Source organism: Lampris incognitus, chromosome 15, assembly GCF_029633865.1.
Source record: "Lampris incognitus isolate fLamInc1 chromosome 15, fLamInc1.hap2, whole genome shotgun sequence".
In the NCBI taxonomy this organism is placed as follows: domain Eukaryota; kingdom Metazoa; phylum Chordata; class Actinopteri; order Lampriformes; family Lampridae; genus Lampris; species Lampris incognitus.
The window spans coordinates 13750387-13765375 of record NC_079225.1 but is presented as its reverse complement, the minus strand read 5'-3'; the positions used below and the strand labels follow the sequence as shown (position 1 = coordinate 13765375).

The 14989-nt window shown below is 42.5% G+C and overlaps 2 protein-coding genes across 3 annotated transcripts; both read right to left on the bottom strand.

Moving 5' to 3' along the window:
* Nucleotides 1–1491: 1491 nt before the first annotated feature.
* Nucleotides 1492–9947, bottom strand: bpnt1 (bisphosphate nucleotidase 1). 2 transcript variants are annotated; one of them, XM_056294041.1, is made up of 9 exons: nt 9496–9947; nt 9068–9172; nt 8798–8905; nt 7055–7103; nt 6476–6559; nt 5815–5906; nt 5509–5706; nt 1993–2098; nt 1492–1654 (listed from the first exon to the last, which is right to left on the bottom strand). In XM_056294041.1, exons 1-9 carry the CDS (start codon nt 9613–9615, stop codon nt 1503–1505), a joined length of 1014 nt encoding a protein of 337 aa, XP_056150016.1. In that variant the 5' UTR covers nt 9616–9947; the 3' UTR covers nt 1492–1502. The 2 variants fall into 2 exon arrangements, with proteins under 2 accessions (XP_056150016.1, XP_056150017.1); XM_056294042.1 differs by lacking the exon at nt 6476–6559.
* An 855-nt stretch (nt 9948–10802) lies between these two features.
* LOC130125489 (uncharacterized) lies at nt 10803–14989 on the bottom strand. Its single transcript, XM_056295064.1, has 2 exons — nt 14695–14989; nt 10803–11923 (listed from the first exon to the last, which is right to left on the bottom strand). Exons 1-2 carry the CDS (start codon nt 14808–14810, stop codon nt 11026–11028), a joined length of 1014 nt encoding a protein of 337 aa, XP_056151039.1. The 5' UTR covers nt 14811–14989; the 3' UTR covers nt 10803–11025.

Below are 14989 nucleotides of genomic sequence, written 5' to 3'. Positions count from 1 at the left end.
CTGTAGAACGTCAGGTTTTCAATGCTGAGACTCGGTTCTGATCACTATTAGCGACGGTTTCAAAGGGAAACATGCATTGTAGGCATTCCTAGGGGTTAAAATGGATCCGATTTTCTATTACTTTGTGAAACCTTTTTGCACATAGAAAAGATCGGTGATTAAACCCAAAGCTGCAAATTGTGTCTTTAGTAGGAAAATTGGAAATAGTTGCTCGTGCAAAGCAAAAAAAGAAAATATGTTATAAACGACTATACATTACAGTGGCTGACATCATTGGAGTCTATTGTCACCCATTGTGGACAGTTTTTGTGACGCACTCTTGCACTAGCGCGCATTTCTTTTTTACATTTTCATTTTTGGATTAAAAAAAACCAAATTGGACTACAAGGTAGCCATCAGTATATTTATTTTGGAAAGTGGTCACAGCCTAGAACAAAACACCTGGTGTGGATATTTACAGAATTAAATGACCTCTTCCAGACACTGATCTCCTGAAAGTCCAGTCCATTTGCTATAAGCTGGAATCATGAAGACACTGAGTACACGCTCATCGAGTCATGTCCGAGGGCATTTCCTGGCTTACCAGTGCAAGCACACTGCATTAAGCCATAGTACTTCCACCTAGTGGTATTTAAGTAAAGAAAAAAACTTCCATCTCGTTAAGGATTTTTTTTTTATGTTGCCGATTGCCTTGTAAATTTATAGGTCTTCAGTTGGACTTTACGTTGTTAAAAAAAACAGTTTTGAGATTTGTACAGGTTTGGTTCAAACTGAGTGAAATAAATGAAAGTGCTGTTGTCTGCCTTTTCCTTGTGTTTTCAATCATTTTAAATGTTTAACTGAAGAATTACAATCAGCATTTCAGTCTGTGATAATCTAACCTTTGAAAAGTAATACTTAATTTTGTTTCAGCCAAAAGTAAGAAATTATAGTTCTGTATAAAAGGTCTTTACACGTGGCTGTAGTTAATATATGAACATTTTAAACTGAGGGTTAAAAGTGCAAATTAAAAAGTTACGAGTCGTGAACCCAAAATTACTCCAGCACTCCTGAAATTCAGGATACTCATGTGTGTGAGCCTAGCTTTAAACAAACTCATCACTGTTGAATCTATCACACATATGCAACCATAATGCTCCATTAAGTAGGACCAGATGCTTTTACTGACTGGTAAAAAATAAACCTTACTTTGCATGCATAGTACTGAATATAGACTATGCAGATCGGTGCCTTTAATATCATACAGCATTATTAAATGTCCCGCAATAACCATATAACGATCAAATAATCATACCTGTAGGATTGGCACTGCATTTTCTAAAAAAACAAAACAAAAACCGTTTACCAAGAATTTATAGTAGTTTTTGAACGAGTCAAGAGGTCCCCATCCCTGCGTTACTTCTGCTCCCGTGCGCAGAAACTTTGATTCTACTCAAGATTTTCAACTTGGGGATTAATTCCCAGCAACACAAACGAGAACAGCTTTCTGATTGCGTTAAGTCTCAGTTTGACTTCAGGGCTTGCAGCACTGACTGTGGTACTCTGCTGGCATAGTACTGGTGGTTGCGTAGTGTCGCCAGCACCCCAGCAGAGTTCATGTGCTTTACATTGGCATCGTAGTGGTATGCATTTCCATGCATGTCTGTCAGTCTTCCTGCAAAAGGAAAAAAAAAAATAGAAAAGTATTTCAAAAAAGTTATCATTTCTTTCGATACAGCAAGACGTCTGTTTCTTTTTAATAACAGAAATCTTGTAAATGTGACATGGGCTTAAATTTGTCGCTGTAGAGAAAAACATGCAGCAAATCTAGAAAAGTTTTTTTTTTTAAAGTTGTGTACAGGAGCACACTTGCATGGTGATGCAGCTGACAGACTCTTCATATGTTTCATATATTCATATGCATATGTTTAAATTTTTCGGTATCTTAGGTACTTGAAGTGTTTGATACGCTTGCTACAGTACAAACCCATCAGACAGGAAGGCTGTGTTTACCTCCTACGGCATGAAGGATGGCTTCAGAGGCACAAGTGTCCCACTTCTTACATCCTGGACTGGCAAAGACATAGGCAGAGGCCTTTCCCTCAACGAGCTGGATAATCTGTAGAGGCCATTAGGGGAATATGTAAGAAAGTAAGCGAAGCAACTTAATTGCATGTCAATTATGCTGGATAGAGCATATATTCAAAAGATTAAAAAAAACTATCGCAGCCAAAAAGTATGATAAAATTAACCACATCAAAATCAAATCATACTGACAGAGATAAAGTTATAAGATATTATGCAATGGTAGCAAGATAGTTTGAAAAGCAATGTAACCTAGTGTTGCTGTTTATCCTGAGGAGAATTAAAGATATGTGCCATCTGCTCAACAGTTGATTCGGTGGTCCAGAGGGACTGTGTATTGTGACGAAATAGAAGGTGCAGGAAAAAAAACATTGAGCTGACCATACTCACAGCCATGGCTGTTGGGCTATTAAAAAGGAAGTGGAAGAGCGCCCCACAACCCTGCACCCACTCATGCTGCAGATGCTGTCTTCCATACTGCAGGAAGGGCTATTAGAAGCTAGAGCAGGAGTGCTCTTATTCAAAAAATCGGTAACACTTTAGTATGGGGAACGTAGTCACCATTAATTAGGTGCTTATTAGCATGCAAATTAGCAACATATCGGCTCTTAATTGGTCATTATTACGTACTCATTAATGCCTTATTCTGCATGGCCTTATTATACAACCAGTAAGCCATTAACTATGAGTTTTCCCTCTATAACCTCAGAATTATTGCTTATTAGTAGTACCATCTTAATATGCTTTGCTTAGTATGGACTTTATAAGGTGGTAGTACCACAAGAAGAGTTATTCTCCCTTACTAACACTTAATGAATATGGTCTGTTCTTACATAACAAAACACAAAACTACAAGTGTTCATAGTGTTAAATTACTGTAAATTAAGTTTTTGTGACTTAGAATATGTTCCCCATACTCAAGTGACATCTTGATCATTACTAATTCACTAGTAATTAAGTTTTTTTATGTTCCCCATACTAAAGTGTTACCAAAAAATCTTATTTTAAAAAAAAATCTATTAATTGTTTAATATTGCATGTCCTATCTGATTTTTCAGGTTTTTTTTCTTTTTTATGTCTGAGAACTTGACCTGCAGCCCAATCGCCTGAGGGGGATAAATAAAGTTGTGCCGTACCACCAAACCTTTTTGGCTTTGGCTAAATAGCCAGCTTAGCTAGTTGCTAATTTTGGGTACACACAGGAGCCCTGTATTCTGAGAGCAGAGAGCTCGAGATCGAATGTACGGTTTAAGGAGATCAGACAGGTAGGATGGGGCAAGCCCATTTAGGATTTTACAAGTCAGCAGAAGCACCTTGAAGTCTGATCTAACATGGATAGCACGTCAATGAAGGGAGGAAAGAATTGGTATTAATATGGTAAAATTTTCTAGTTTTAGTTAGGATTCTAGCTGCAGCATTTTGAACCATCTGAAGACCGTTAGTACCAGCATGTGGCAGACCTGAAAACAGATCATTACAGTAATCAAGTCTGGATGAAACAAATGCATGTATTAGATCAGGGGTGGTTAAACCATGTACCATGGAGAGCCATGTGTATGCAGGTTTTCATTCCGGCCAGACTCCACACCAGGTAATTTCACTGATTAGCAACCCTTCAACTAAAGAGGAAGAATGTATCAGGGAAATCACCCGGTGTGGAGTCTGGTTGGAATGAAAACCTGCATACACATGACTCTCCATGGCACATGGTTAGCCACCGCTGTATTAGAGTTTCTGTGTTAGCCACGGACAGGAAAGACTGAATTTTAGCTATGTTACGTAAGTAAGTGATTTCTTTAATGTGCTTTTCAAAGGAAAGGCTGGGATCAAACACAACACGTCAGAGAATTTCGTTTTGATATTATTATAGCAGGCGTAATGTGTTCTTCCAGATAAGTAGGACTTAAGCCAAGAGACAGCTAAGCCAGAGACAAAGAAATTATAATGTATTCTGTCTAATAGTATTATGGAGTGATCAGTGGTTTCAAAGGCTGCACTGAGGTCCAGTAGTAGAAGCACAGAAGTGAAATCAGAGTCCATAGCAAGTAAAGGATCGTTCGCCACTCTGATCAGAGCCGTTTCAGCGGAGTGACAAGACACTGAAAGCCGACTGGAAAGGTTCATATAGATAGTTTTCTTCTATATGGGTCGGAAGTTGTTGATATACAACTCTCTCTTGTACTTTAGAAAAGAATGGAAGATTAGAGACTGGTCGATAGTTACTAAGAGAACCTGGATCAAGGTGCAGTTTTTTTAAGTAGAGGTTTGACCACAGCTGTCTTAAAACTGCTGGGAATAGTGCCAGCAGAAAGTGACAAATTAACAATGTCTAGCATTGTAGGTCCAAGGAAAGGTAAGAGGTCTTTAAAAAGTTTTGCTGGTAAAGGGACAAGTAGGCAAGTAGTTGGTTTAGAAGCTGACACGAGTTTAGTCAAAGTGTCAAAAGCTATAATAAAAGGGACTATCAGTGACTCATTGTACAGATATGAATCTGGTAAGACAGGATCTGCGGGAGTAGCTGGAGTTGAAGAACTAATTGTGTTTATGATCTCATCAACCTTATTGCAGAAGAAGTCTAGAAACTCATGGGCCGTGAATGGTGAGCAGCTAACAGACGGCTGCTTTTTAGTAAGTTTAGATACCGTGTCAAAGAGAAATCTGGGGTTATGTTTATTAATATTGATTAAGTGAGAGAGATACGCTGCTTTAGCAGCAGCTCAAGCACGTTTGCATTTCAGTAAACACTCGTGCCAAGATAGGTAACAAACTTCTCATTTTGATTTTCGCCATTTACGTTCCAGTCTCCTGCAGGCCCGCTTAAGAGCACGTGTCTCACCGTTAGGTGTAGGCCTCTTTAGTCACCTGGCTCTGGTAGTGAGAGGTGCGACTGAATCGAGGAGAGGGCCACGTTTAAGTCACTAGTGAAATTTTCAACAGTCAGTCACTACAGTGAAAGGAGCCAAGACTTCAGGCAGCTGCTGAGCAAATGCAGCTACAGAGGACGGATCAGCGTGGTGAGTAGCAATTATATCTGTGCCAACATTAACAGGACAGGCAAATAATGCATGAAAATGATCTGATAATGAAATAATAATGAAAATGATCTGACACAACAGATGTGGTATGATCCGTGGAGTAAAGCAAGCAGTTTTCTTGTGCTCCAGAATACTGAGACGTACTGCACATAGTCTGTCTATGCTGCAGTGTGTACCATTTGGTTTGCAGTTATAAAATATAACTTCAGACTAGAATTAAAATCACCATTTGAACATACACACCCACCAAAAACGCTGCTTACAACTAATTACAGTTTTAACTATTGGATATATTTTCCACTTAATCTATAGAAGTGCTTCCTGGTCTGTCTACTAGTAGGCTGTTTGGGGGAGTTAATATTTAATTTTACTGTTTGAAATTCACCATGTGCTGTCATCTAAATCTTACCTTATTTCCAGCTCCGCCCACTCTTATGACCTCATGAGGCTCCATGGCATCTACACAGTCGGTTACTAGTTTGTTACTATGGGAACGAGTGGTGGTAACGATGCGTCGATCGCCTGGGACTTCCTGCAGCTGAAATCCAAACGCTCCCAATCCAAGCATTCCCCAAATAGTCCTTCCTAAGTCTGCCTTCGCTCCGAGCTGATGAGAACAAAACACTGGATTTTAAGGATAGTGCACCTATGTTTATTGTGTTGGCGACAGCTTTCGGGGCACAGCTGCAGCAGTATCACTGTGTTACGCCTGTACCTGATAGTTGTAGAAGGGCTGGTTGATGACACCAGCGATGGCTTTGCCTCCATACGCGATACCAATTAGTACAGTCACGTTATCCAGGAGCCCTTAGATCAAAAGATAACCAGTATGTTAGATGGAGATCGGTTAACAAACAAACTGCATTAGATTATGCAAAACATGTTCTACGGTGGGCTGTTAGATGTTACAATAGCCTGCAGGTGTAGGACAGGAACGTGTATTTTGATCAACTTAAGTTCAAACTGTCATTTTCATGTACACAACTACCCCCACACACACACCCCACTTCACCCCTATTTTAAAAGGTGACAAACCACCAGGGATGGGTAACATAATCCAGCAAGGGCCGGTTGGGTGCAGGTCTTTGTTCCAAACAAGCAGTTGGACACCTGATTCTATTCGTCAACCAATAATCTTGTTCCAACCAAGCAGTTACAAACCTGAGTCTACAAATCAAGGTCCTTAGCAAAGACTATTGGTTGACTAATAGAATCAGGTGTGTAACTGCTTGTTTGGAACAAAGACCTGCACCCACACCAGCCCTTTCTGGATCATGTTGCCCATCCCTGCCAGGCTAACTAATGCTGCCGGGGTAAAGGGTTCTATGAATTTGCCCCTCTCAGACATTCCTGCTGCCTTCTAGCTGTCACCATACAGAGGGCTGTGCTGAGAAGCTGAGAGGGGTCCGACCCTGTGTGAGGAATCTGGGCCTCCTCTGGAAAATGGAGATACCTCGCCGCTGGTCAGTAGAAGCAGAAAGATAGGGCCAGATGGGGAAAAAAAAGAAAGGAGGGAAAGATCAGAGGGGAAAAATAATGAGGAAAAATTCTGGATTTTCCCTAATTTGAAAGAGCCAGAATATAACCTAGTGAGGCCAAAATGATCAATGGAAGACTTATGATTTGAGCAAGATTAAACATAACAAACAAGGGTTGAAACCCTTGTTTGTCATGTAATTAGGCATCACAGAATTTTACAATTTACAATCTGTTGATCAGTGTGAAATATCAGGGTAGCCGTATTGGCCAGGAGACCAGGAGAATACCAGAGACGCTAGACTGTAATAGCTACTGGATGTGGTCTTGAAATCAGTGTCATTCATTGTATGAAACCTGGTTCAATGCTAGATGTATTTAAAAATACACTTAGAGGGCCTCCTGGTCAAGAACTGGATAGTCAGACACATGGGGAAAAATAAAAAATAAAATAAAAAACAGATATTAGAAAAGATTACCTTCTGTATATTCCTTTGTGCCATCAAGGGGATCGACCCAAACAACTAGCTGTGAAGTGGAGTCAGTTGTTCAAAAGCGTTACAGCACCACAATGAGGTAATCATTTCTAGAAATCAGTGAGAATACGTTCAAGCATCGGTAGAAAAACATTGCAGATGTTCTTAAGATTGTGATGCTACCTGTATTTTTTTAGTCAGTGAATTATTAGATATAGATGTTACGGCCTTGTTAATTTCCAACCTAATCACTAACTACTACTACTTTCGGCTGCTCCCGTTAGAGGTCGCCACAGTGGATCACCCGTTTCCATCTCTTCCTGTCCTCTGCATCTTCCTCTGTCACACCAGCCACCTGCATGTCCTCCCTCACCACATCCATAAACCTCCTCTTTGGCCTTCCTCTTTTCCTCTTCCCTGGCAGCTCCATATTCAGCATCCTTCTCCCAATATACCCGGCATCTCTCCTCCACACATGTCCAAACCATCTCAATCTTGCCTCTCTTGCTTTGTCTCCAAACTGTCCAACCTGAGCTGTCCCTCTAATGTACTCGTTCCTAATCCTGTCTTTCGTCACTCCCAATGAAAATCTTAGCATCTTTAACTCTGCCACCTCCAGCTCCACCTCCTGTCTTTTCATCAGTGCCACTGTCTCCAAACCATACAACATACCTGGTCTCACTACCAACTTGTAAACCTTCCCTTCAACTCTTGCTGGTACCCTTCTGTCGCAAATCACTCCTGACACTCTTCTCCACCCACTCCACCCTGCCTGCACTCTCTTCTTCACCTCTCTTCCGCTCTCCCAGTTACTTTGAACAGTTGACCCAAAGTATTTAAACTCATATGCCTTTGTCACCTCTACTCCTTGCATCCTCACCATTCTGCTGTCCTCCCTCTCAGTAGGAGCAAGACGGAATAAACATATGTATTCTGTCTTGCTCCTACTGACTTTCATTCCTCTTCTCTCCAGTGCATACCTCCACTTCTCCAGGTTCTCCTCAACCTGCTGCCTACTCTCGCTACAGATCACAATGTCATCCACAAACATCATAGTCCATGGAGACTCCTGCCTCAGCTCATCCGTCAAACTGTCCAAAGCGCTCAGAGCCGATCCTTGATGTAATCCCACCTCCACCTTGAACCCATCTGTGATTCCCACGGCACACCTCACCACTGTCACACTGCCCTCATACATATCCTGCACCACTCTTCTCTGCCACTCCCGACTTCCTCGTACAATACCACACCTCCTCTCTCAGCACCCTGTCATATGCTTTCTCTAAATCCACAAAGACACAATGTAACTCCTGGCCTTCTCTATACTTCTCCATCAACATTCCCAAAGCAAACATCACATCTGTGGTGCTCTTTCATGGCATGAAACCATACTGCTGCTCGCTAATCGTCACCTCTCCTCTTAACCTAGCTTCTATCACTCTTTCCCATATCTTCATGCTGTGGCTGATCAACTTTATACCTCTGTAGTTACTACAGCTCTGCACATCACCCTTATTCTTGAAAATCAGTACCAGTATACTTCTTCTCCACTCCTCAGGCATCCTCTCACTTTCCAAACCAACCTTATCACCAGCATTACTTTTAAATCATGATATACTTGCTCCTCTTGATGAGTGGGTAATTCTCATTGGTAATTCCCATACTCATCCTATATACGTTACTGGCCTAGCTAGACTATCTAATACTAGCAAATGTGCGGTGTCCTTAAATCTCTTGAATTAGTACCTCCTCCTCTTTCAGGTCACTGTATTCAACTGGACAAGTTTTCTGGAGGATTTCTTCAGCTTGCCCATTCTCAATAAGGTCTTCCATTACCACCTCAGCAGGAAGCTCCTGCATGAAAAGGACAGGGATGATCAACTTTTTAATGCACTGTTTTGTGGGTGGTATAGTACATAATATTGTGACCCCCCCCCCACACACACACACACTCCAGCCCCCCCCCCACACACACCCTCGCATAGAAAAAAACAGTTTTTCCTTCCAAACACTCACCTCTTCCCCAATTATAGTAATTTTGGGGAAGCGTTTGGAGAGAGAAGCACAGATGCTCTGCTGTGCTAGTCTGTCCGCCATTGTCTGCAGGTCATTAGCCCCAGTCTATTCAGACGAAAAAAAGGGAAGAAAGGTTTCAAACAATACACTCCGGTCTATTTACTGTTACTATTCTATTCCTTTGCCTCCCTCCTGACCTGATGGAGCAATAAAGCCACATTTAAAAATCACCTGCTGTCATCAATACACCTCAGATGAATTTGGATATTTTTTGTACAGCACCTCCATGTGTTTTGGGAAATAACTGTCCTCCTCGGTACATCCATGCTTTAATGGGGTCTTAAAAGTCGTATCTGTGCACAATCTAGGTGCACCGTTGAACTTGGCTGGTATTTTAACAACAAATGTAAATGGGAATCAATTCCTACCTTTTCCACAATGCCCAGTTCTCCACTGTAGAGGACATTCCTGACAATGGCACCAGCCTTTTCCGACACGGCGTAGGCGGAAGCCAGCAGGCGCATAACGACTGCAGGGTTTCCAGCCATTGCTGATGGACAACAGACGTGTTATACGGTTGTCCCGGTCTGCAAATGTCCCCTGAACAAGGACCGGAAAAACAAGTTTAGGTTAAGAAATTAAACCCGGTTCTCTGAAAACACGAGTAAGTTATGTCACTACGACACATGCCGCTCGTTGTCGTCTTCTGTTTGTTCTTTTGTTTTGTTTTTTAACTCGTATTCCGCTTCTTCTTCTTCTTCGGCTTTATCGTCGTCTTCTTCTTTGGCTTCTTCGTCGTCTTCTTCTTCGGCTTTATCGTCGTCTTCTTCTTCGGCTTCTTCGTCGTCTTCTTCTTCGGCTTCTTCGTCGTCTTCTTCTTCGGCTTTTGTTTTTACCGGCGTACTAAGTACCAACGTTAAAGGTGTATGCCGCCACCTACTGTACAGGATTGTGTAACATTATAAAGACGTTGTTATGGATAGTAAACACGTTTTGTTTAGATATTTAAATAAGGCCCTTTAAAGCTGTACCGTTTGTCGCCTGTCTCTAACACAGTGGTTCTCAACCTTTTTGGGGTCCTGGACCCCCTGCGTATTTTTGATCTACCGTGAGGACCCCTCCACCTGATCTTGGGGGAGGGGGGGTTGCAATTTGATAGAAACAGTAGAAACTGCATTTTAAATTGCATTATAGCATTTATTCACTCTTTGGGGCAAAAATAAGAGCTGAATACATATTCTGTTTTGTTACATATATATCTGAAAGTTACTGCATAAGAATTCTGTTTTGTTAACTATATCTAAGTTACAACTGAAAGCTCTTATTTTTGCCCCAAAGAGTGAATAAATGCTATAATGCAATTTAAAATGCAGTTTCTACTGTTTCTATCAAATTGCAACCCCCCTCCCCCAAGATCAGGTGGAGGGGTCCTCAGGGTAGATCAAAAATACGCAGGGGGTCCAGGACCCCCAAAAGGTTGAGAACCACTGTTATAGGGTATTACCAACTACCCAGTGTCAATGCTGTGCACATACACTCCACTGTGTTAGGAGTCCTGTCACTCCCACTGTCTGGCTTTTCTTCTGCAAATGTGAATTGCTGATTAATGGCTCTATGGCATTACCTCGTTTCCCATGGGTAGCAAGAGTTTTGGGTGATCATTTCCACAACCACACGTTTAAATGTTGTGAAGAGGCTGACAAGAATACTTCGGCAGACTTAAGTTCCCAGATAAAAAGGTTTTTTCTTAAATTTTATTTTCAAAAAGAAGACATTGTGAAAGAGACTTTCACAATTACAACAATTAGTGTCTTTGGGAGCATAATAATTTATCAGCTTTTTACAATCCTTTCCTAGCGTGATTAAAAAAAATAACTCATCTGAAAAACAAAAAGAGGTATTTACAAATTTATATGTGCAATTTCTTTGGGTCAGCAGTAACCTTTTTGGTCATGCTATCACACCATTCTGTCCTGCCAAGACACACTGCCTTCAGGGGAGTTGAAGAAGGTGCAGAAGACCTCCCTCACATTACAGGCCTCTCTTGATGCCCTGTTCCCTCCCATGTTTCTTACTGGTGCCATGTGTCTCCCTAGCTGCTCTTCCTCATCCAGCAACCTCTGGTTTTCGCTAGGGGCAAGCAAGAAGTTGTGAAGGATACATGCAGCCACCACAAGTGTGTCCACATTTTGAGGGTGAAGGTTGATTTTGCGATGAAATATTTTCCACCTGGAGGCCAGAATGCCAAAGGCATTTTCCACCGCCATCCTTGCTCTTGAAAGTCTGTAGTTGAAAATCCTCTTTTGATGAGTGAGGTTCTGTCCGGGGTATGGTCTCATCAAGTATGGCTTCAGTGGGAAAGCTGCGTCACCCACCATGACAAATGGCAAATCATCCAGGTGAGCAGCACCAGGCAGAGAGGTACTGGGTGGCACATGAAGTGTTCTGGTCTCCATTCCTCTCCCCAAATCCGATCCGGCATACACCCCACCATCGCTGATTCTTCCCAAATCCCCCACTTCAATTACCCGGAACCTGTAGTCAGCATCCACAAGCGCCAAAAGCACTATGGAAAATGTCTTCTTGTAGTTGAAGTAATGACTTCCGGTCGGTGGTGGTGCTTGTATGGTTACGTGTTTTCCGTCTATTGCCCCCAGGCAATTTGGGAAATTCCATTTTTCCCAGAAGCCTTGTGCAACCTCCTTCCAAGTGTCTTGTGTTGGCCTGGGTAAGAACCGCTCCATCATCCCTTTTTCAATGGCTGCACACACCATATGTACAGAGTTGTTTACAGTTGACCGCCCTAGGCGATAGCTGAACGCTAGGCTGACCAGTGAGTCCCCAGAAGCCAAGTATCTGTGAGGGAGGAAAAAAAGCGAAGATAAGTTACATGTGAAATTCTTTTATTCATCTGTCTCTCTTCTTTGTTTCAGTCGATGTTTGCAAGGTGAGATGGAAAGCATTAAGGGATGCTTTTGTAAAAAGCAGGAAAAAAAATCTGCCAAGTGGACCAGCAGGTGGCACTCAAAAGGACTGGAAGTATGCAGAGATAATGTCCTTCCTTTTGCCCCACTTACAACCAAGAAGGTCTGTATTAAATTATTTTAACACATGTCATTTTCATGGAATTAGTAAAGTCTTTACCAATGTGATAACAGTATTGGTGACTATAGCAACACTAATTTTTTGAGAGATTATAATTTAAAATTATTAAATTCCAATGCAGATTATTCCATAAAGAAATTGCAAGGACTAATTTATATTTATTTATTTATTTGTCTGTTTCTTTGTTTGTTTTTATAAAGTTCAAAAAGCAACTTGTGCAGTCCATCAACAGTGGATGTGGAAGACAGGGAGAGATCTGGTACCCCTCAATCACTATCTGGATCTGAGGAACCATCCAGTTGCAGTACCCCTGGAGTTTTACAGCAGCTACAGAGAACCACATCTGGATCTCCATCCCCATCACTTTCCATACCCACAACTTCCAGAGAGAGGGAAAGGCCCTCTAGGTCCCGTAGCCCCAGGGAGCTGATGTCAAGACCAGCAGTGGCACAATGTGCTACTAAGGACACAAGGAGGAAGCCACAGACCACAGACATTGGGGAGCGGCTGATGTCCATTCTTCAAGAGCCAATTCCCAAACCGCATATGCCAGATGATGAACTTGATGAATCTTACCACTTTGCACTAAGCCTTGTGCCAATGTTGCACAGACTGGAAAAGGACAGGAGGCAACAAGCCAAAATAAGCATTTTGAACCTTTTGCATAACCTTGAAAAAGGCACAGCCCAACACCACCAAACTACTGTCCTCCCACGACTGGCAACCCATTCATCCTCCAACACACACACAGGGCTGTACAGTGCATGTCACACGTGCTACGAAAAAAATGGTTTGTGCGATGAATGAATTTACCACAGTATTACCAGAGCAATACAGTCTTGCATTTGTGTGAGACAGAGCTGCTTATTTGTGTGAATGGAGAGTTTGTGTGTGAGGGGAATCGACGGCGCATCGCTATTCTATGGGTAGTGGTAGTCTTATTGTGTGATTACAAATCGTTTCCCCGGCTGCGTAGACTCCATACATCCAACACCAGTTCCCACAATTCCTAGGGAATAATTCCTATGCGGTTGCCTCTACGCTGTTTCCTCAGTGAGTCGAGCTAGCTAGATGAAGAGAGGAAATGAAGCGATATTTTCAAGTGCGCAACCGAAACCCAAAACAAGCCCGCGAGGAAGAAACAAAAGAGGAAACGAAAGAAATGTTGCCGAAGGAAATTAAGGGCGAAACAAAAGGGAAACTTTATAGATATAACATTGCGTGGAAAAGAGATTTCTCTTGCTAACTTTCGATGCAAAACAGCAGCTCTTGTTCTGTTGCGGGTGCAGGGAGGCTCCAGAAAAGATTGCAGCAGTAGCAGAGAAGCGTAATATTGATGTTTTCTTTACAGTTGTCATGTCCCTGCAATTTACCATTATGGGCAAATAAAGAAAATGTTTGTCTGAAAACATCTCTTGTTAAGGTTTGGATTTTGTGCCCTGTATGCAACATGGTGCTACGGTGGTGCAGTGGTTAGCACGGTCACCTCACGGCAAGAAAGTTCTGGGTTCGAGCCCCGGGGTAGTCCAACCTTGGGGGTTGTCACGGGTCGTCCACTGTGTGGAGTTTGCATGTTCTCCCCGTGTCTGCGTGAGTTTCCCCCGGGTGCTCCAGTTTCCTCCCACAGGCCAAAGACATGTGGGTGAGGTGACTCAGCCATACTAAATTGTCCCTAGTAGTGTGAATGTGTGTGTGTGTGTGTGTGTGTGTGTGGGCCCTGTGATGGACTGGTGGCCTGTCCAGGGTGTCTCCCCGCCTGCCGCCCAATGACTGCTGGGATAGGCTCCAGCATCCCCATGACCCTGAGTAGGATAAGCGGTTTGGATAATGGATGGATGGATGTATGCAACATGTCCTTCGCTAGTTACATACTTGTTTAAGTAACTACACTACTTGTGGTTGTTTTTAGAGATGGTGACAGACCTTTTATACTTGTGCTACAATTTTGTGGCCTGTGCTACGAAACTATCAACCTCTGTCAGTGCTATGTGCACAAAACAAAAACAAAACATACGTACAGCCCTGCCACAAGCCCCCCCCCCCCCCCACACACACACAATCACAGGGTACTTCGGTCCCACCTCCCGGCCAGTAGGCTTTCGGCCAATTCCCCATCCCCCACAAAACATCACAGGACCAAGAGGGGTATACACTCAAACGCTGTCCTCCAGCAGTAACCCACAATGGGAAGATGGCAGCACGGGGGGGGGGGGGGGTCTTACTACGCAGGACCTGTAGTACGGAGCAAAGCTTGCTAAATAGTTACTGGTTTTAAAAATGTGAAGGTACGAATTTGTTTTGAAAATGCCTTTTGTTGACTTGATATTTAATAATAATTAAAAATTGTACATTTTTAAATCTAAATTTTGTAATATTTTCAATAGAAATTTGGACAGTTATTTAATATATTTATTATTCTGCAGTGTCAAAATAATATTTTTCTGTGGCTGAGAATTGTGCATATTAAAAAGTTTCTTAAGCTTGTGGTCAGTGATTTATTGTCTGTGACGTCTGCAGCTCACCTAAGTCCAACAGCCAGTCTCTGCTTGGGCTCTATGGCGGCTCGGTAGTTTGTCGATTGTCTGGTCAGTTCGGGGCCAATGAGGGACAGAAGTTCATCCATCTGCTCCGCTCTCATCCTAAAATACTGATAATGGCGTTGGCTGTCCAGCCTCAGCTCGGCCACAAGGTGATAAAACTCCCCCTGTTGTCTCCTTCGCTGGTTGAAGGGATGCACCCAATATCGGCTCCTTCTCCTCCTACCCGCCCTCTGGAGCCTTTCAAGCAGGAGAAGAAGAGTCAGTACCCTCCTCCTGC